Genomic DNA, 21,594 nt, shown 5'->3' on the forward strand with positions numbered 1-21,594 from the left:
GATTTTTGGTGTTACAGTTTGTACTCTTTTTATTTCTCATGTGGTTTTTGTTGCTGCAAAGTTGGGGCATTTGCTGGTCTTTTATGCTGGGGTTTATATTTTAATATAGTTTTACTGAATTTATTGTATTTTCATAATAGCATAAGCTGCTGTAAATAACTGGCATGAATAAATCATTATTCTATATATAGAACTCATTTAATATTGTGCAGTATGAAGTTTCAACCACAGATAGCTACTTCCTATAGAGAGGCCAATTCAATAAACACAGAAAAGGTATAAGCTACTCATGCTTAAAGTTTTGTTGTCTTATATTTTGAAAATATCTCACGTTACATCAAAGAAAAAACAAACTATTGGTCCTTAAGTACTTTTACCCCCTCCTTTGCGTTATTATGTCTTTCTTCGCTTCTCTGCACTTGGGTGGGAAATTGTTTTGGCTGTAATATAGAAAATAGGTACTGCTCAGTGGCTCTTAGTGTAACACCTACTGTGAGGTTTAACAGAACTTTTAACAGTTTGTTTAGTAGTGGTGGAGGAATTAATGTGGCCCTTGTGTGTTGTCAGTGACTCTTCTAAGATTGGCAGCTGGCACTAAAAACATGCTGGTCTAGAGAGAGATGTTGGTTCCACTGTGCCATCACATCCACAATCATTGTAGGAACACTGGAAGGAGTAATATCAATTGTGTACTTCTTGTTGTCTCAACTCTGACAAATGTCACCGATAATGGACAGAAGGTGTTTAACAAAGTGTGGTCTCAAATATTAGATGTTGCCATGTGGCTAGATAGGAATGGACATTGTCCAGACTAACTGATATAATGTACTCCTGCTTGTGTTTCCGAAGAGTCCTTGGGGCTGCCTCTGAGCTGAGTTTCTTTCAAGCCTCAATGCATATAAAGCAATAGCCATATATCATACTAGCAGGGCACCTGTGCTTCGCTATGCATACTTCATCACAGGCTCTCTATGAATTTCGGGGTGTCATTCAACATACTTCTTTACAGCCTGTTTGTGCACTTTGGGGTGACATGTAGCATATTTCCTCACAGCCTGTCTGTGGACTGATGGGTTTCACATATTTTGCAACAGCTTCCTGTAGTTGTCTTTTTATAATGTTATAATGTTATAATGTTATTGCTCTCTTTCACCTGGTGGGCTCCAAAAGATGTCATTTGGAAGCAGCCGTTGTATTTTCAGGATGCAGAAAGGAAGTGTTCTGCCATTGGATGCTGATGAGTGAGAAGGCTGTGAAGAGGTTCAGGGTAGGGTTGAAGGGCAGGGAGTTGGACTGTGCCACCACTGCAACACATTCCTGGGGACTCATCCTGCCATTTCAGAGCACAACACCAAGCACAGGGTGATTGGAGGCCGAGAGCAATAAACTTGTCTCCACAGTAATAAATCTGATGTCCATATGCAAAACCCGACAAATGTTTAGTAGTCCAAGGTGATAGTGTGGTTTGTGATCTGTTTTGATAGTATTTGGCTGTAACAGTGTTGTTAACGTGAGGGTGGGTTAACTTTTTCACAGCCTGTCTGTTAACGTTGGGGTGACATTCAGCATACTTTTTTGCAGCCTGTTTGTGAACTTTGGGGTGACGTGCAGCATATTTCCTCACAGCCCGTCTGTGGACTGATTGGTTTGTTTTCAAATAGGTTCACGTGCGTTGTGTAGGGCAGTGGTAGAGTGCAGTTGGTGAAGGACATGAAGCTGGTGGTGTTGAACTGTCACCCTAAGAATGTTCATGCAGCATGTCTGTGGACTGAGCGGTTGGTTTGCCCTTAGAATGTTTGCGCAGATGGCCAGAGATGAGCAGTTAAAACAGTAAATAAGTAATAAATCAAGTGAAAGTGAATATTTTGGGAAATCCTTTCTTAGTGAGCACCTGGAGTACGTAAGGAACAGATGTGCCAAATTTCATGTGTGTGGCTTCGGTGGCTTTTGAGTTCTGTTGATGAGTCAGTCAGTGAGTGAGTGGTATTTCGTGTTTATATATATAGATTTACCACCAAGAGCATTTATATATATATATATATATAGATTTACTGAAAATAAGGTGACGCTGAATAGAAGACTACCATCCTAAGAAAAGCTATATACTCCACAGTGATTTTATTGAACATAGTTGTAACTTGTATGCAGATGTAAGACAACGTTCTCTTGTATTTTGTTAGGTTTGATGGCTTACTGGGGTAGGGTCTTGTCTTTCATCAGGGTAATTGCTGTGTGAGTTTGAAATATCTATATGTGAATCATGTACATTTCTGTAATAACACTTCTTACTGTTTCATACTGCTCTCTAAAGATGGTTCTACAAACAGGTTTTTCCTTGCTTTCATTGCTCTAGCTTATATCTGCTGCCTATACTTTGCGCTGTCCTGTTCTTCATGGAAAATGTAAGGAACTGTGGACTGTACTCACACTGAACACAGCAAGGCCCGTTCCGCAAGGGCCAAAAACAGTGCCCCAGGAACAGTAAAAACACCGTTCCTGGGGCACTATTCACATGGCTGCCACCTCCAAAATGAGGCAGCACCATGCTTTCCCCCTGCAACCAGTAGGGAAACACTGATTTTCAAACTCGCTCAATGAGCTGAGCAGGGAAGGTAAGTTGAAAAACAAAACAGAGGTGCCTCCATGAGAAGGTGCCTCTGCTGGCCGTGGCCACTCTGGGGCCGCCTATATGGAAGTGTGTGAATGATCCTGGGGCTCCACTGCATCATGTATGCCTGTGTGCAGCTGCTTCACTGGCCCGTGCAGAACAGGCCCAAAATAGGATAAGTTGTTTTTTAAAAAATCCTGTATCACACTGCTGTTCCTATATTTTGCAATCATTCATTGTGGTGAACACTGGTACAAGAGAACTTGCCTATCAGTATACTCTTTAAAAAGCTCAACTCCATTTCTTTTCATGCTTTGTAAACTGTGCATTCTGTCAGATCATAAGCAGTGTAGTAGTCCAGTTTAGTAGGTCCAAGTGACAGGAATTTTTTCAGCTCTTATCCTTTAGTATATAATACAGCCTTGCAAAAACGGCCACAAAAAGTTACAAGCCTACAAGTTTTATTTTATTTTTTATTTTTGCATCTTCTGAAACATAGCAATGTTAGTCATTTCCTTTAGGCTACATAACTTCTATAAAGCTTTCTTGCCCAGTGGTTGCATAGAATCAAATGTGACCTCATGTAACAAGCTATTTACCAACCTGATATAATGTGCACCAACCAACTCTCAGTTACTGGGAGAACTAACTCTGTATACTCTCTAGGAATCTCTAGGAATACCATTTTTATTTATTTATTTATTAGTTGCCTTTCAATTATTAAAAATGTTCCCCAATTAATTAGGTGGTTTTTTTAGAAGAGGTCTTTCTCCATCTCCTCACAAAGGAGGGCATTCCTTAAGATTATGTTGACCAATTCCTGATGCTCCATAGTGATGCACACACATTGCAGAATGCACCAGCTAATAAGAAATACCTTGTTCTGTGCACAGAGAAGGGAATACTTTTTCAATAACAAAACTTGCTGTCTGTCTACAATAGTCCCAGACAGTTAACAGCTTTAAAGGTTAATACTAACACCTTGAACCTGATTCAGAATTCAGTCTGTAGCCAAATTATATGCGATTTATATGGATCCCTTTCTGGATGTGTGCCACTGCATTCTGAACCAGTTGACGATTCTGGAGCATTCTCAAGGGTAACTGTGCATAGAGTGAGCTGCAGTAGTCCAGTCTAGAGGTTATTATTGAATAGATCACTGTGGCAAGATTGATATGGACCAGGTAGGAAGTCAACTGACAAGCCTGTCAGAGATATAAAAGTGCTGACCTGGCAGCTAAGTTACTGGAGCCTCTAAAGAAAATGAGGCATCCAGGTTCACTCCCAAAATCTTGTTGGAGAGGGCAGGCTCCAGCCAAACTCCGTCTTGAGCAGGAATATGAACTCCCTAGCCTAAGTCCCCCGTCCCCTCCGTGACCCAGCCACAGGTTCTCCATCTCCTAGGAGGATTAGGTTCAGGTGGGACGCCATCTTAGGATATAATAACTGCTGTTTTTATTATAATTATGGATGTTTATGATGATTTTATGTGGTTTTATGCTGTACACCGCCCAGAGCACTTCGGGGATGGGGCAGTATAAAAGTTCAAGAAAATAAGATCCTTTGGCTGGGCCGCCGGGGGGGAGGCGGGGAATTTTCAGCCGCCGGAGTGGGAGGGGGCTTCATTGGCACCAGCCTCCTCCGTCCGCAGCCTGGGGGTCCACCTGGATTCGTCTCTTTCAATGGAGACCCAGGTGGCCCATATAACCCGGGTTGCGTTTTTCCATCTTCGACAGGCCCGGCGGTTGGCCCCCTTCCTCTCCCAGGCAGACCTCGCCACTGTGATCCATGCAACGGTCACCTCTAGGCTAGACTATTGTAACTCGCTCTACGCGGGCCTTCCCTTACGTCTGATCCGGAAGTTGAAACTGGTGCAACATGCAGCGGCGCGTGTGCTCACAGGTGGTGCCTTTAGAGAACACATTCAACCTGTGTTGCGCCGCTTGCACTGGCTTCGGTTGAGTTCGAATCATTCATAAGGTGTGGGTACTCACCTTTAAGGCCTTGCAGCGGTCCTGGGACCTTCGTACCTTCGGGACCGTCTTACCCCATATGTCCCTCTGCGGCCTCTGCGTTGGCAGAGGCCAACTTGCTAGTTGTCCCTAGCCCCTCGATGATGCGGTTGGCCTCTACCGGGCCAGGGCCTTTACAGCCCTGGCCTGCCTGGTGGAACACTTTACCACCAGCTATCCAGACCCTGCGGGATCTTGGAAGTTCCGCGGGGCCTGTAAGACCCGAATTGTTCCACAGGGCGTTTGGAGGGGCCGACCGCTGAAGTCGCCCTCCCCTCCTCCCCTCCTTTAAGCTCTGGGCCCTTAATTTTGTGGAGGCCCTCAGCTTTTTGGGTCTGCTTCCAGGGTGGGTGTATTACGTTTTATGAAATTTGTCGGATGCCGCTGTAATTTTATTTAATTCGCTGTTTTAACTGGGATTTTAATGTTATTTCTGTTATGATTATGTTGTTCACCGCCCAGAGCCCTTCGGGGGAGGGGCGGTATATAAAATTGATTATAAATAAATAAAATAAATAAAAAATAAATAAATGAATGAATGAATGAATAAATACATAAATAAATAAATAAATAAATAAATAAATAAATAAATAAATAAATAAATAAATAAATAAATACTGATGGCAACACAGCCCAAATCCCCTGACTAGCTGGGTGAGGACGTGCATTTAGATGTTAGACAGCCCTGGGGAGAGGATTGTCCTTTGCGGAACTCTGCATACTGAGTAAAGCATTGAGATCTTCTCCCTGAGTGCCACCCTCTGTCTCCAGCCTTGGAGGAATGAGATCACCCATTGAAGGACTGTCCCACAAAATCTAATGCCAGCAAGGTGGTGGATTATCAACTCACTGTTGCCCTTGTCAAATGCTGTTGAGAGATCAAGCAACAGCAGCAGTTCTGCCCTGCCTTGATCCTACTGTCCACACAGGTTGTGTCAGGGCAATAAGTACAGTCTCCATCCCATGACCAGGCTGGTAGCTGGACTGAAATGGATCTAGAGCCGATGTGTCCTCCAGGAATGTCTGTAGCTGTTCCACTACCACAGTGACAAATGCAATACAGGGCAGTAGTTGTTCGGATCAGACATATCCAGAGATTGCTTTTTCAAGAGTTTCGTCACTGCCTCCTTCAGCATTCCCAGGAACACCCCTGAAGTCAGTGACTGTTTGATGATGCTTTCCAGGAAAGCTTGCACTTCCTCTGCACTGCCTTAACCAGCCAGGATGGGCATGGATCACAGCTAACAGGATCATCTCCACATGGCTCTGGGATAGTCATCTGAAGTGATCTAATACTTCACCTGAAGACAGCCAAGGAGCCTCTAGGTCACTTACTATATCGCAAGTAGCAGGAAAGTCATGGCAGAGCAACATTATTTTATCCATGAAAAAGCTCATGAACATCTCACGGCTAATGGCCAAATTGCTAATGTTTTGATTACCCTCAGGGATTCAAAGGGATCAAATTACCCTAAACAATTATGCTGGCCATGAGTCCGCAGCTTCAATAACAGTTTTCACTGCCATCTCACAGGATCTCATAAATAAAATGCTCTTGTAGCTTTGTTGCAAGTGCACTGCCACATTCACTTTCTAGTAATCTAAGAACATAAGAACATAAGAACAAGCCAGCTGGATCAGACCAGAGTCCATCTAGTCCAGCTCTCTGCTACTCGCAGTGGCCCACCAGGTGCCTTTGGGAGTTCACATGTAGGATGTGAAAGCAATGGCCTTCTGTGGCTGTTGCTCCCGAGCACCTGGACTGTTAAGGCATTTGCAATCTCAGATCAAAGAGGATCAAGATTGGTAGCCATAAATCGACTTCTCCTCCATAAATCTGTCCAAGCCCCTTTTAAAGCTATCCAGGTTAGTGGCCATCACCACCTCCTGTGGCAGCATATTCCAAACACCAATCACACGTTGCGTGAAGAAGTGTTTCCTTTTATTAGTTCTAATTCTTCCCCCCAGCATTTTCAATGAATGCCCCCTGGTTCTAGTATTGTGAGAAAGAGAGAAAAATTTCTCTCTGTCAACATTTTCTACCCCATGCATAATTTTATAGACTTCAATCATATCCCCTCAGGCGTCTCCTCTCCAAACTAAAGAGTCCCAAAGCGGCTGCAGCCTTTCCTCATAAGGAAGGTGCTGCAGTCCCTCAATCATCCTCGTTAAGCCCTTCTCTGCACTTTTCTATCTCTTCAATATCCTTTTTTGAGATGTGGCGACCAGAACTGAACACAGTACTCAAGTCGCGGTCGCACCACAGCTTTATATAAGGGCATGACAATCTTTGCAGTTTTATTCTCAATTCCTTTCCTAATTATCCCCAGCATAGAGTTTGCCTTTTTTCACAGCTGCCATGCATTGAGTTGACATTCCCATGGAACCATCAACTAAGACGCCCTAAATCCTTTCCTGGTCTGTGACTGATAGCACTGACCCCTGTAGCGTGTATGTGAAGTTTGGATTTTTTGCCCCTATGTGCATCACTTTGCATTTTGCTACATTGAACTGCATTTGCCATTTCTTAGCCCACTCACCTAATTTATCAAGGTCCGCTTGGAGCTCCCTCACGTAATCCTTTGTGGTTCTCACCACCCTACATAATTTGGTATCATCTGCAAACTTGGCCACCACGCTACCCACCCCTACTTCCAGGTCATTTTATGAATAGGTTAAAGAGCACTTTGGTCCCAATCACGGATCCTTGGGGGACACCACTCCCTACATCTCTCCATTGCGAGAATTTCCCATTTACACCCACTCTTTGCTTCCTGTTTCTCAACCAGTTTTTAATCCATAGGAGGACTTCCCCTCTTATTCCTTCATTGCTGAGTTTTCTCAATAGTCTCTGGTGAGGAACTTTGTCAAAAGCCTTTTGGAAATCCAAGTAGACAATGTCCACTGGTTCCCCCTTATCCACATGCCTGTTTACATCCTCAAAGAACTCTAGTAAGTTTGTAAGACAGGATTTGCCTCTGCAAAAGCCATGCTGACTCTTTCTCAGCGGAGTCTTGCTTTTCTACATGTTTTATAATTTTATCTTTAATGACAGATTCTACTAATTTACCAGGAACAGATGTCAAACTGACTGGCCTGTAATTTCCCGGGTCCCCTAGATCCTTTCTTAAAGATTGGTGTGACATTGGCCATCTTCCAGTCTTCAGGGATGGAGCCTGATTTCAAGGATAAAGTTGCATATTAAAGTGAGAAGATCAGCAATTTCATGCTTGAGCTCTTTAAGAACTCTTGGGTGAATGCAATCTGGGCCAGGGGATTTGGTAACATTTAGTTTATCAATGGCTGCCAGAACTTCTTCCTTGTCTACCACTATCTTTTGTTAGTTCCTCGGATTCGCCTCCTAAGAAGCTTGGTTCAGGTGCAGGAATTTTCCTCACCTCCTCTTGGGTGAAGACAGATGCAAAGAATTCATTCAGCTTTTCTGCAATCTCCCTGTCATCTTTTAGCACACCCTTTGTTCCTTTGTCACCTAACGGGCCTACCGCTTCCCTTGCTGGCTTCCTGCTTTTGATGTACTTGAAGAACTGTTTGTTGCTGGTTTTGATGTTCACAGCCATGTGTTCCTCATAATCCTTTTTTGCCTCCCTTACAGCTAACTTGCTTCTCTTTTGCCACCATTTGTGTTCTCTCTGGTATTCTTTATCAGTTAAGTTGGACTTCCATTTTCTAAAAGACATCTTTTTTTTCCTAATAATTTCCTCAACGTCCCTTGTTAACCATGGTGGCTTTCTTTTGGACTGGGCGCTGCCTTTCCTAACCTGTGGAACACATTCCAGCTGAGCTTTTGTGACTGTGTTTTTAAATAACCTCCAAGCATCTTGGACATTTTTGACTCTCTTGATTTCCCTTTCAGCTTTCTGCACACTATCCCCCCTCATCTTTGAGAAATTTCCCTTTCTGAAGGCATATGTAACTACATTAGTAGTTGTCACTTGTTCGCATGCAGAGATACTGAATCTGACAGCATTGTGGTCGCTGTTCCCTATCGGCTCAACAACACTGACTTCCCGCACCAGGTCCTGGGTCCCACATAGAATTAGATCAAGGATCACATCTCCCCTGGTTGGTTCTACAACCATCTGCTCTAAGCCACAGTCATTTAGCATATCCAGGAATGTTCTCTCCTTACTATGACCTGAACATGCATTTTCCAGTTTATATGGGGATAGTTAAAATCGCCCATTACCACGACATTTTGCTTTTGTTGGCCTCTCTAATTTCTTTTCCATCTCAGAATCCTCTTGTGTGCTTTGGTCAGGGGGACGATAATATATTCCTAATGTTAAACTATGCTTCACCCCTGGTATTGATATCCACAGTGCTTCTGTAGGGGAATCAGCTCCCCTGCATTGTCTATTTTTTATGTGACACTATGCTCTCTTTGATGTAGAGGGCCACTCCACCCCCCTATCACGCCCTGTCCTATCCTTCCTGTAGAGCCTGTAACCTGGGATAACAGCATCCCACTGGTTCTCCTCATTCCACCATGTCTCTGTGATGCCCACTATATCAATGTCCTCCTTCAAAACTCTGTACTCCAGCTCCCCATTTTAGGTCGAATGCTTCTACTATTAGCATAGAGACACTTGTATACTCTGTCTCTGTCCCTAACCTGGGATTTATGTGTTTTGCCCTCTAGCCTTTTGTAGACACTATCACTTATCACATTGCTGTGCTCTTCACTTGTATGTGGTTGATTTAAAAAAACCTCCTTCTCTGTCTGCATCCCCATGGACTCTGTATTCCGACCGAAGTCACCTCAGCTCCTGTCGGCTTTCCCCCAGGGATCAGTTTAAAAGCTGTTCTGCCACCTTTTTAATGTTGAGTGCCAGCAGCCTGGTTCCTCTTTGGTTAAGATGAAGCCCGTCCCTTTTGTACAGGCCTGCCTTATCCCAAAAGGTTCCCCAGTTCCTGACAAATCTGAAACCCTCTGCCTTGCACCACCTTCTCATCCACGCATTGAGACCCTGTATCTCCGCTTTCCTAGCTGCGCCCTCTTGCGCGTGGAACAGGTGGCATTTCCAGAGAATGCCACCTTGGGGGTCCTGGATTTTTAACCTTTTTTCCTAGCAGCCTAAATTTAGCTTCCAGAACCTCCGGCTACATTTACCAATGTCATTGGTACCAATGTGGACCACAACTGCTGACTCCACCCCAGCACTGTCTAACAGCCTATCTAGGCGTAGCTTGACATCCGCAAGAACCTTCGCACCAGGCAGGCAAGTCACCATGCGGTCATCACGCCTGTCACAAACCCAACTCTCTATATTCCTGATGATCGAATCACCCACTACAAGGAGCCCCCCACCTCCCCGAGGGGTATCCTCAGTGCGCGAGGATATCTGACCACCAACTAAGGAAGGGGTCCCATCTAAGGGAACATCTTCCCCACCGCAGACTGGCACCCTCTGTCACCCAGACTCTCATTCTCCATGACATCTGAAGAGATGTCACCTTGGGAGTGGGACCCGGCTGCTGGGTCCCTGAAAGCCTTGTTTGTTGCCCTCTCTGCCTCTCTCAGCTTCTCCAGGTCTGCCACCTTGGCTTCAAGAGAACGGACACGTTCCTTGTATGCCAGGAGCTCATTGCAGCGAGGGCACACCCCCGACTTCTGGCCTAGTGGCAGATAGTCATACATGTGACACTCAGTGCAAAACACTGGGAAGCCCCATCCCCCTGCTGGCTTCCTGCCTTCATATCTGCTTTTGTTTATATATTTAGATATTAAACTTTTAGTCAGTGCCCTTTGAGCTATCTGTACCTACTATCCCTCAAAAAATGTCCTTATTAATTAATTTATTTATTTATTTTTTAAAAAAAGAAGAAGAAATTGCGCGCGCCACTAGGCGCGCGCCGCTGGTTCCAGAGACTGAACTAAAGACTGAATGACTCACCTCAGGAGCCCCACCTTTAGCAGCCCAGGACAAAGAGTAACCTCTGTTAACCCCTGTTAAGCCCCACCTCCAGCAGTCTCAGCTCTTAGCAACCTTACAAGGAGAAAAAGAGAAAACCCCTGCAAACCCCTGTTAAAAATACACTGTTTTAAAAGATGTGGCTTTGAGAAAAGCCCTCCAAAATGAACACCAGCAGGTCACTCTGCTCTTCCTGGCCAGTTGCCTTGTCCACTGCTGCTCCTTTCTGCTGGTCCAGAGACTGAACTAAAGACTGAATGACTCACCTCAGGCCCCCCACCTTTAGCAGCCCAGGACAAAGAGTAACCTCTGTTAACCCCTGTTAAGCCCCACCTCCAGCAGTCTCAGCTCTTAGCAACCTTACAAGGAGAAAAAGAGAAAACCCCTGCAAACCCCTGTTAAAAATACACTGTTTTAAAAGATGTGGCTTTGAGAAAAGCCCTCCAAAATGAACACCAGCAGGTCACTCTGCTCTTCCTGGCCAGTTGCCTTGTCCACTGCTGCTCCTTTCTGCTGGTTCCAGAGACTGAACTAAAGACTGAATGACTCACCTCAGGAGCCCCACCTTTAGCAGCCCAGGACAAACCGTAACCTCTGTGAACCCCTGTTAAGCCGCTCCATCAGCAGTCTCAGCTCTTAGCAACCTTACAAGGAGAAAAAGAGAAAACCCCTGCAAACCCCTGTTAAAAATACACTGTTTTAAAAGATGTGGCTTTGAGAAAGCCCTCCAAAATGAACACCAGCAGGTCACTCTGCTCTTCCTGGCCAGTTGCCTTGTCCACTGCTGCTCCTTTCTGCTGGTTCCAGAGACTGAACTAAAGACTGAATGACTCACCTCAGGAGCCCCACCTTTAGCAGCCCAGGACAAGAGTAACCTCTGTTAACCCCTGTTAAGCCCCACCTCCAGCAGTCTCAGCTCTTAGCAACCTTACAAGGAGAAAAAGAGAAAACCCCTGCAAACCCCTGTTAAAAATACACTGTTTTAAAAGATGTGGCTTTGAGAAAAGCCCTCCAAAATGAACACCAGCAGGTCACTCTGCTCTTCCTGGCCAGTTGCCTTGTCCACTGCTGCTCCTTTCTGCTGGTTCCAGAGACTGAACTAAAGACTGAATGACTCACCTCAGGAGCCCCACCTTTAGCAGCCCAGGACAAAGAGTAACCTCTGTTAACCCCTGTTAAGCCCCACCTCCAGCAGTCTCAGCTCTTAGCAACCTTACAAGGAGAAAAAGAGAAAACCCCTGCAAACCCCTGTTAAAAATACACTGTTTTAAAAGATGTGGCTTTGAGAAAAGCCCTCCAAAATGAACACCAGCAGGTCACTCTGCTCTTCCTGGCCAGTTGCCTTGTCCACTGCTGCTCCTTTCTGCTGGTTCCAGAGAATTTAGACATTAATCTAAATTCCTCCACCATCTCCCTTAGCCCCATGGAATACTAGGGAATTAATCTGGACAAGGATAAAGAGGACATCAAAGAGTGATCGTATTGATGTCCTCTGAGAGACATCTATGCCAGTGCTCTATCAGCACAACTAGAAAATCTTCAAGGGGAGGGGTATCAGTTCCTGCAGACCATTTTGGAAACCTATTGGATCTATAAGTCCCCTTGAATGAGCATAAATATACAATGCCTATGTATGAGGGGACTGGGAGGCTCGGACTGGCCTTTAGAGCAAAATGGTCCAACCATTGCATTGTATCCATGGAGACTGGATCTACATTCACACCCATGGCAAAGGCCAGATCCAGCATGTGGCTTGCCTGACGTATGGGACCTGATACAAACTGTGTGAGTCCCAGTGAGGTGCCAACCAAAAAAAGATGAGGAGGCAACTTTGGCACTTTGAAATCCCCCAGCATCATCATCTGGAGTATCTCAATGCCCACTACAAGATCACCTTGATCAGGTTTGGCAGGGATCTGCTGGTGTGTGTTAGACAGTTGGTACACCAGCAAGATAGTCAAACTCTGCTCAGAATCCCACATCAGGCCTACACATCAGTTTTGAAGATCTCCAGGATGGGGACTGTCCTGAAGAGAAGGACTCTTGAGTGAGCACTGCCACCCCCCTCCCCTTTGTCTGGGACTAATGAAGGACTAAGAAGTTTGGGGGAGTACATTTTTTCAAGGGCCCTTTCCCCACTTACCGTTTGCTGCGCGCTACTGTCCCCAAATAGCGCGTGGTCCAGCGGTGCTCCCCACGAGTCCGGGCAGCAACAACGCAGCCACCCCGACTCTGCGCTCTCACGTCCCCTCCGCGTGCGTCATTTCTGACGCTGAAGAAACAGCACCTTCTGACTGCCCCGCGCTCTGGGAACATGACCCCGTGCTGGAAATCCCTCGTGCTGGGAGTAGCGCGCCACAAATCATAAGTGGGGAAAGGCCCATTGTGACAATTTCACCTTCTCCCATGTGGGTCTCAGTCACTCGTAACAGGTCTACATCTTGTGCTGCAAAGAATTCTGCAGTGTTGCTGTCTTCCAATTTACAGACCTGTCATTGCACAACAACAGTAATATGTTAGGATGAGACAGAGATTGGAAGGAGACTGGGAATAACTGTATCTCAGCCTCCTTCTACTACCACATCTCTGCCGACTGCCATACCTCCTGTACCCTACCCTGGCCTCCTGGCTAGATCAGAAAAAAAAGAAGAGTATGCCAGTAAGGAAATACTTTATAGACATTAATTAACTAGTTTGGTTGAAATCTTGGTTGTCAAAAGACAGGTAAGTATTGTGTTCCTATTTATTTTAAGATATTACTGGATTATTAATATTGTAAACATATGATTTGCCTTCAGAATAATTCTTAATTATGGAATTTTAATGCAAATATAATGGCATACAATTAATTGGCTAAGGTTTCTTTAATCATGCGACAGCCCTTGTAAGGGACACTGTAACAATCAAGTTTCCTTCCCTTTCGTGAAGAAGTCTATCTCATAATTTGACAATTCAGTTACATGGTGGATTCTTATGTTAACTTTGGGAATTGAAAAGTTTTTCATCTCAGCTATGTAGTTGGGAGGCAGCTGTACCATAAGGCAAGCTGAGGAGTCTGACATGAGTTGGATTGTAGGGTAACATTACCTATGAAACAAGGGCCCTTTCCCCACTTACCCTTGTTGGAGGGTTGCTGCGCGCAATTCACAGCGTGCGCAATTCCTGGCACGCACCCTGGCTTCCCCATGACCCCGCGCTCTGCGAGAGAGGCAGTGTCGGGGCGCCTGCATTCTCGCCGCCCCTGAAATGGGGAGTGCAGCTGGACCCCGCGCTACTTTAGGAGAGTAGCGTGGGGCTTAAGGTAAGTGAGGAAAGGGCCAAAGAGGAAGTCAAATCTGACCACACACTTTCTATGAAAGATGTTTCTATATAGGAAATAATATCTTAAACATCCCTAATTTATTATCAAAGGAAAGAGTCATATGAGTAATATTTTCTTAAGTTTGTACAATATTTTTTTCTTTTATTTGTATGTCCACAATCTACATGAAAAATAAAAAAAACCCTTTGAACAGCCGTTATTGTAAAATGTAGGAACTTTTTCTTGCAAAATAAAAGTTAACTAAAACAACTGCTCAACATCCAGCATGTATTTCTGATTAATTAGAAGTGTATTTCACTTGACCTACATTTCAACTACCGTAAGTATACTGGTAATACACTATATAGTGAGAATTGTTGAAGCCACAGTACATATTCCAATTCCAAAGCCTTCATTGGCATTATAAATGACAGAATACAGTACATATTTATTTTCTAATAGATTTTTAAACTTAATATTGAATGTTACATATGATGTCAGACATGTTGTTATAGACTTAACTATCACGCTGTATTTACTGTTTGTTTTCAAGGTGTATGAAAATGGCAAAGACACTGGAGAGACTCTTATTTATATCCATAAAAAAGAGATGGAAAGTAATTGTGATAATCAACTCAATGCTGTAATGGAAAGAGTAAGTTAAATTATGTTTTTATTCTTCCAAGTGTAAAACCAATTCAAGATAATTATTTAAAAAAATTCAGAATGAGTGTAGTGTCCAGGGAACTTGTAGTTTTCAAGGTTTACAATATATTTCCCACTTGCTGTCTTCTGTGAACTTTGAAACCTGTGTGAGTAGAGAAATTCATGATCCTTCCCTGCTTCTGTATAGGGCTATTTACTACTGTACTATCCTGATTACAGTCCTGATTTTTACATACAGGATAAACACTTGAATGTGTAACTTTTACATTTATCTCCTTTGATCTCCAGATGGCTACAATTCTATTCATATCTCCACCATTTCATCATCATTCTTGCTGGCCCACATATGATTTACATTTTTAAAAGAATTCTCTCATTGTGTCCACCATTAAAATGAGCCTCAAGGTCAATTGACAGTAAGGTCCCATTCATTTGTTTCACTTGTAATGTAGTATGTTTTGTCACAGTAGTCTTTGCAGCCCAAACAAGAAAAGTTTATGATTCTTAGACAAATAAATGTTTTGTGGCATAAGCCTTTGTGACCCAGAGTCCATTTTGAGGGTCAGCATGGTCAGGCATCTGCTGAAGCCCACAGCCCTGCAGAGTACCCATCACTGGCCAGATATGCTCATCTCATCTACTTCCTTCAGGAATAGGAGATTGCAGCAAAAGACGTTAGCTTCACAGCAGCCTCAAGGATGACATCCTGGTGAGATTGGACGTGAGGAGGATATGGGGGAAAAAGTCATCCTCCACCTTCTTTCATCAGGAAAACTGGAAGGAGCAGATCCCTAACTTCACCAGAATTTAGAGGAGTTTGAAAGCGTTGTATTCAAGTTCATATTCCAGTAGGTTGTACAAGTGTGCAAAGGGGGCAGTATATGGGGGCCAATAGAGGGTATCTTGCCAGGACCTCACAATGTCTGGACCCAGCCACTATTATACTTCATATATCTGGCAAAATACAAATACACACGTATGTATTACAAAGAAGGAGAGAACTGTTACAGAAGGTGTTCCTGGATACAGATGTATTACATTGCAGAATGCTATACATACCGGTAGTCTAGTCAGAAACATTTTGGATTAGTGGTTAAGAGTGGTTGAACTTTCCTTTTTTGGATTGCTTAGTTTCTGGAACAGATCTAGGGGCTCTTATGCATTCTCATTTTTCCTGCTTGTAAATTCCTGATTCTTGGGGGTAGTGGGTTCAGTGTAGCAAATGTTTTGCTTCCTCTAATGAACGATTGGTCATAAAAACTTGCAGTTCAAATCTGCTGGGAGATATGCTAGACTTAAATATGTGGGATATTGAATCAACCACTAGAGGAAGCAACACTTGACCAGAACTGAACCCCCTGAAGAACAGGAACTTACAAGTGAGGAAAATGAGAATGCAGAAAAACCCTAGATTACATCTTTGTTCTGAAATTTAATGAAACACACCTGTTTTTTTAGAATGCCTGGCTTTCTTGCCTTGCTTCATAATAATTCAAATGCCTGCTTGACAAGAAATTTCATTGGATTTTCTAGGGCAGCTTGGTTTATACATAACATAAAACTATGATTTTATTAAACTATGGTTAGTGCAATCATCTAAATGTTGACTACTCTCCTAACTGTAATTAGAATCTGTCATACCCAGATCTAAAACTATGATTTTGGTAGGTTTATTAACTATGCTGAATCTTTTTACTTTAACATGATGTGCGGGGCTGAGAGAACTCCAAAAAAAGGGTTACCAACAAGGTCGACACAGACTTCAGAGAATAATCAGAACTGCAGAAAAAACAATTGCTGCTAACCTGCCTTCCATTGAGGACCTGTATACTGCACGGGTCAAAAAAAGGGCTGTGAAAATATTTACTGACCCCTCGCATCCTGGACATAAACTGTTTCAACTCTTACCCTCTAAACGTCGCTACAGAGCACTGCACACCAAGACAACTAGACATAAGAACAGTTTTTTCCCGAATGCCATCACTCTGTTAAACAAATAATTCCCTCGATAATGTCAAACTATTTATTATATATTTATTATATAATTACTGCACTACTTTTTTCATCATTCCTATTACCCATCTCCTCCCAATTATGACTGTATGACTATAGCCTGTGCTGACATTTCATTTTATTTTATGATTTTACATTTTATGTTTTTATTACTATTGATTGTTTCCTGATTGCTTACTAGACCTATATGACAATCATTAAGTGCTGTACCTTATGATTCTTGACAAATGTATTTTCTTTTATGTACACTGAGAGCATATGCACCGGAGACAAATTCCTTGTGTGTCCAATCACACTTGGCCAATAAAGATTCTATTCTATTCTATTCTATTCTATATAGACATCCCAGCTTTCCCCCAGATTCACCTTTACTTCCTGTCTGCAGAGATGCCTTGCCAATGTGAATGCAATGAAACTTGCATTTGTCAAGGCAAAACAGGATTTGAGCGATCATCTATTGACCAAACCCAACTCCACAGCCTGGCCATAGTCAAAATAAGCTGCGGTTTTGCATTATTTCTAAACCAAGTTATGTCTCATATCAGTTTAAATAACATTGTGGGACTTGTGTGAGAATGAAAGATACAAAGTTACAGTGTGCTGTACGACAGCAGGGTCAGAAATAAAACACTGTTCAACTATTTCTTTAATGTTAACCTTTCTGCTGAAGATAATTTAAACATTCTTTTTAAACAGCACATTGAACAGTTCAGACTGACTCACATGTTATCTCTTTTCATCTTTAGAGTAGCCTTATAAATTTGTTCAGTGTTGTCTAGTTCAGAAAGGGAACTGAAACTAAAGAATAACAGCTTGCTTGACATTGTGTAGTAGGCTGAAGGAAGTCTCTCCTATCTTACTTTTAGCCTCTGTGCTGCCCTTTTCCTCCAGTTATGAAAAGACATCACTTGTATTTTCTCTTTAATACATACATGCTGCCATAATCTATATATATAAAAAGCTAACCATCCATTTGTTGGAGACTCCCTAACGCTGAAACGGCTGGACGGATCGCCCCCAAATTTTCACATGACGTCCCTCCCTGTTGCGGGCAGGTAATCAGACATTCAAATCGCCGAAAGTCCATACCTGAGACAGGTAAAACGTCTTTTCCTGGCGCACCAGGCCATGAAGCTGGCTGTGTTTAACTGTCACCCTTAGAATGTACGTGCAGCCTGTCTGTCTGTGGCCTGAGGCCTTGGTATGAGGGCTTAGAATGTTCGTGCAGATGGGCAGAGTTGAGCACTGAAAACAGTAAATAGGTAATACTGTTAGGTAATACGAGTGGAAGTGAAACACATGCACACTTTGCCGTGTGAGATGTCAGGTGGGGTTCCCCCCCTCACACGCAGGTAACTTTCACTCTCTGTGCCTCACCCACTGCTACCACACAATACACATCCAGCTCATCCTCACACAACTCACTCTGCTCTCCCTCACATCCAACCACCACTTACCCACTTCCTCACCCATATTCGCCACAGCTCTCTTTTACTAAAAGCAAGCTGGAGTTTGCCTTTTTCTTCTAAGAAAATCCATGGAGTGGGGGCGAACCAACACTACTGCCTCCACTTCTTTTGCACGTGGCCCTTTAAAAACCCAGGGAGCTGGCCTCGATCTGAGCGCCTCACCACCCTGTCTCGACTGGGATAGCCTCCTTGCCCCATTTCTGCCTTACCCAAGTCAGGACTGTGCGTGTCAACCAGCCTCATGGACAGCGGGATTTGCACTCTGGACAGTTCCGTTGTGGAATGGAAAGGGTTACCTTATACTAAAAACCAAGACAGCACCATATAATAATGTGAATTGAAAAGGGAAAGAGGCATTCCATTTGACCACCCCAGAACAAGGAGTAGTAGTAGTAGTAGTTTGGATTTATATTCCCCCTTTCTCTCCTGTAGGAGACTCAAAGGGGCTTACAACCTCCTTGCCCTTCACCCCTTACAACAAACACCCTGAGAGGTCGGTGGGGCTGAGAGAACTCCAAAAATCTGTGACTACCCAAGGTCACACAGCTGGTGTGTGTGGGAGTGCACAGGCTAATCTGAATTCCCCAGATAAGCTTCCACAACTCAAGCTGCAGAGCTGGGAATCAAACCCAGTTCCTCCAGATCAGAGTGCACCTGCTCTTAGCCACTATGCTACTGCTGCTCCCAAAAGGCTATGCTGGGGATCATTGGACCTGCATGGACATCTGTGTGGGTTGCGGACTGTGATGAGAAGGACAATTGCCACAGCAACGCGTGGCCCGGCCCTGCTAGTAGTACATTAGAAGTGCTATAGCTATTCTTGACACATGTCATGGGTGATAACTATAAATAACAGCAATCTTAAAGAGATAAATTGTAAAAATTGAGTAATTCCATCAGTAAATAATTATTGTATACTTCCAAAATTTCTGATTATTGAAATACTGCTTTTCCCGCGCCACCAAAAGTAGTTACAATGAATGCAGTGGTTCTTTTCATATCTACCCTGGTAGGAGGTAATAGTATTTGGGGTGTTCTAGTGATGTAATAGTGTCACAGCTTTGTCATATATATATATAAAAGACTTTTGTGATATGTTCAGTTGCACAAACTGGCAAATAATGAATGAAGCAGTCTGCTGGAAAGAATTTTCTGTACCCATAGCAGAGTGACAAATAAGTGGAGCATGTGGACGGAAGTGACTATGTTTGGAGCCATTATTATGATGCCAAAAATGGAAAATTGATCATAGAATGTGCTATGTAGTCACTTTTGCTACATACCAAGGCTCTGTGTTATCAAAAGTTCCTTATAAAATAGAATGAGGTTTTTTTAAGGCCACAACTATATCAAATGAAATTAGGAGACGGACTATGAAGAATTTTACAAAACAAGTAAGTTATGATGTTTAGCTATTCCATTGAGTTTTGCACTGATCATCACTATTTTCTCTGAAAGCACAGTAAGAGACTTGAACCATTTATGTCATGTATCAGTGTACTTTTTTTTACAATTCTGAAATTGTTAATGAGTCTTATTGTTTGACCACTGACAGCTTATACCTTGTAGGAGAGTAGAGAAGAGTCCTTTTCAACCCTCAGCAAGCCCAGTAAAAATGCTAACTAAATGCAGCTCCAAATGTGGACCAGGAAAACATAACCTTTATCAAGAGAGCTGTTACAGTATGTAGCAGCTAACTGCTTGTTCTGTACAACTGTCACATCGGCTTTCAGTCTGTGCACCAAAGGGTCAGAGCTCAACCATAATCCTGTTGCACCCCCTGCTGGTTAAAAGCCTATGCTCATTTTGTTACTTTACACTGAGATAAACATTGCAGTCATTTCACACTTCTTTTAACATTCTATATGAATTTAATTATCATTTGTTTGGACATCACTGGTTATGGAGTACAAACAATTTATTACAGTTGTTCCAGTTTTATTTTTTTTTATCTCCCACTGCCAGTTACTGAATGTGATTCACCAAAGGCTTCAACATTCAGCCAATTTCAAACCATCAGGCCTCAGTCGTTTTCCTACTCGGCTTTTTGATGAGACTGGACAAGAAATTAAAAACCCACTTTTATTGCAGAGTGAGCAAAAAATTTGGGTTTCTTATGGCGAAGATTACAGGTAGGAGCAAAGCATTTAGTTGTATGACTGTCAGCAGTCTTTGTGTTGTCAAACTGCTGTAAGGAGAAGTTTGATAACCTCCAAGTAAAATCCCTTTTATTTTTATTGTGAATTCCAACAAAATTTCAGAGGTCTTGTTTGAGGCAGCATTGTTTGTGGGATATGACATCTATGTCTCTGACTTTCTGTCTTAATGCCTTGTCATAGTTCTTGATGTCTGCCTGTCAGCACAGCAAGAGGGATTTTTTCATGTCTGAGTAGTCACCTTAATGATAGCAGATGGAAACACCACAGGGGGCCCAAGCCCATCACACTGTCATTGTCACAGACTGCCCTGACCTGTTTCCACTCCTCTATTTTTTTGTCCCTTTTTAAAGGAGAAATGGATGGTAATTGAAAAGGATCTTAAGCAAGATTTATGAAGCTGTAGACAACATGATTCCTTCTTATTGCTCTAGGTTTTCAGAAATAAAGCCTTAACCTTTTAAGCACCAGTGATAAGAATGTAAAATAAACTTGTAAAACTTGTAAAATCTGGTCAACTAAAGTTAAAAATGGCAGATGTTTAGTCTGTAATATAGCTAGTTTATTGACAGCAATCCAGGAAATGTCAGGATTGGTTCTTATGTAGTACGGCCTATCGGCTAAGAAAGCATTCTCTATGTGAGTCATTCTGTACAAATGTTGTTTCCAGAGACAAGATGATGATTTTTATAACTATTCCTATGTTAAATTGTTTTGATTGTGGTAGAGTTTTGCAAAATTAACACCATTGTTCTAAAGAATATGGGTGAAAATCAGTAGCATTTGCATCAGTAGCACATGTTCAGGCCTGTGGTATAAGTGATTTAAGCAAAATACATCTGGGTTGATGTATTCAGCAGGAAGTCAGGATATGTTTTTTTGTATTGTATTTGCAGCATAAGAATATCTGGAATTCTCTAAAATTATATTTGTTTATGTTTTATATAGGTAAACATGGGCAGTTTATGTTATCTATATTTGAAATTAAAATATTAGAAATGTATATAGTAGTTCACTTTTAACCACCACAATCAATACTGTGGAATATGGAAGATTACTTGAAGGTTATTTTTATGTCAAAAACAGTAAAAATGCTATGATGTATGCTGCAGATGTATTGCATTATGAAAAGATCAGATTTATATTGCTTAGAAATTCTCCGTTTTCAGCATATATATCTCAATGTTAGGATTCAAGTTTCAACATTAGGATTCAAATATATATATAGTTAAATCCTAATACTGAAACTAAAACATAATCATGGAAAATATTTTCTTATAACTCATTCAGGGTAGTGTTTCTAGAGTGTTTTCTTTTAAATGTTTTGCAAAATACCTGAAAAGGGCATCTTAACTTTTCATTCAGGTATTCTTTGTTGGCAAAGAAGTGTATATACTACCTTCATATCTTCTATCTTTGATTGCTCACAAATTGGA

At 42.6% G+C, this 21,594-nt stretch overlaps 1 protein-coding gene across 1 annotated transcript in view; it reads left to right on the forward strand.

Annotated features, from left to right (window-relative positions):
* DCDC1 (doublecortin domain containing 1) overlaps window positions 1-21,594 on the forward strand; it is a 362,770-nt gene that overhangs the window by 134,631 nt on the left and 206,545 nt on the right. Inside the window, exons 11-12 of the mRNA XM_048484584.1 lie at window positions 14,408-14,509; window positions 19,968-20,134. Of these exons, the coding sequence (XP_048340541.1) occupies window positions 14,408-14,509; window positions 19,968-20,134 (269 nt within the window). The remainder of the gene's footprint in view (window positions 1-14,407; window positions 14,510-19,967; window positions 20,135-21,594) is intronic.

The sequence above is a fragment of the Sphaerodactylus townsendi genome, linkage group LG02 (genome assembly GCF_021028975.2).
Source record: "Sphaerodactylus townsendi isolate TG3544 linkage group LG02, MPM_Stown_v2.3, whole genome shotgun sequence".
Lineage (NCBI taxonomy): Eukaryota > Metazoa > Chordata > Lepidosauria > Squamata > Sphaerodactylidae > Sphaerodactylus > Sphaerodactylus townsendi.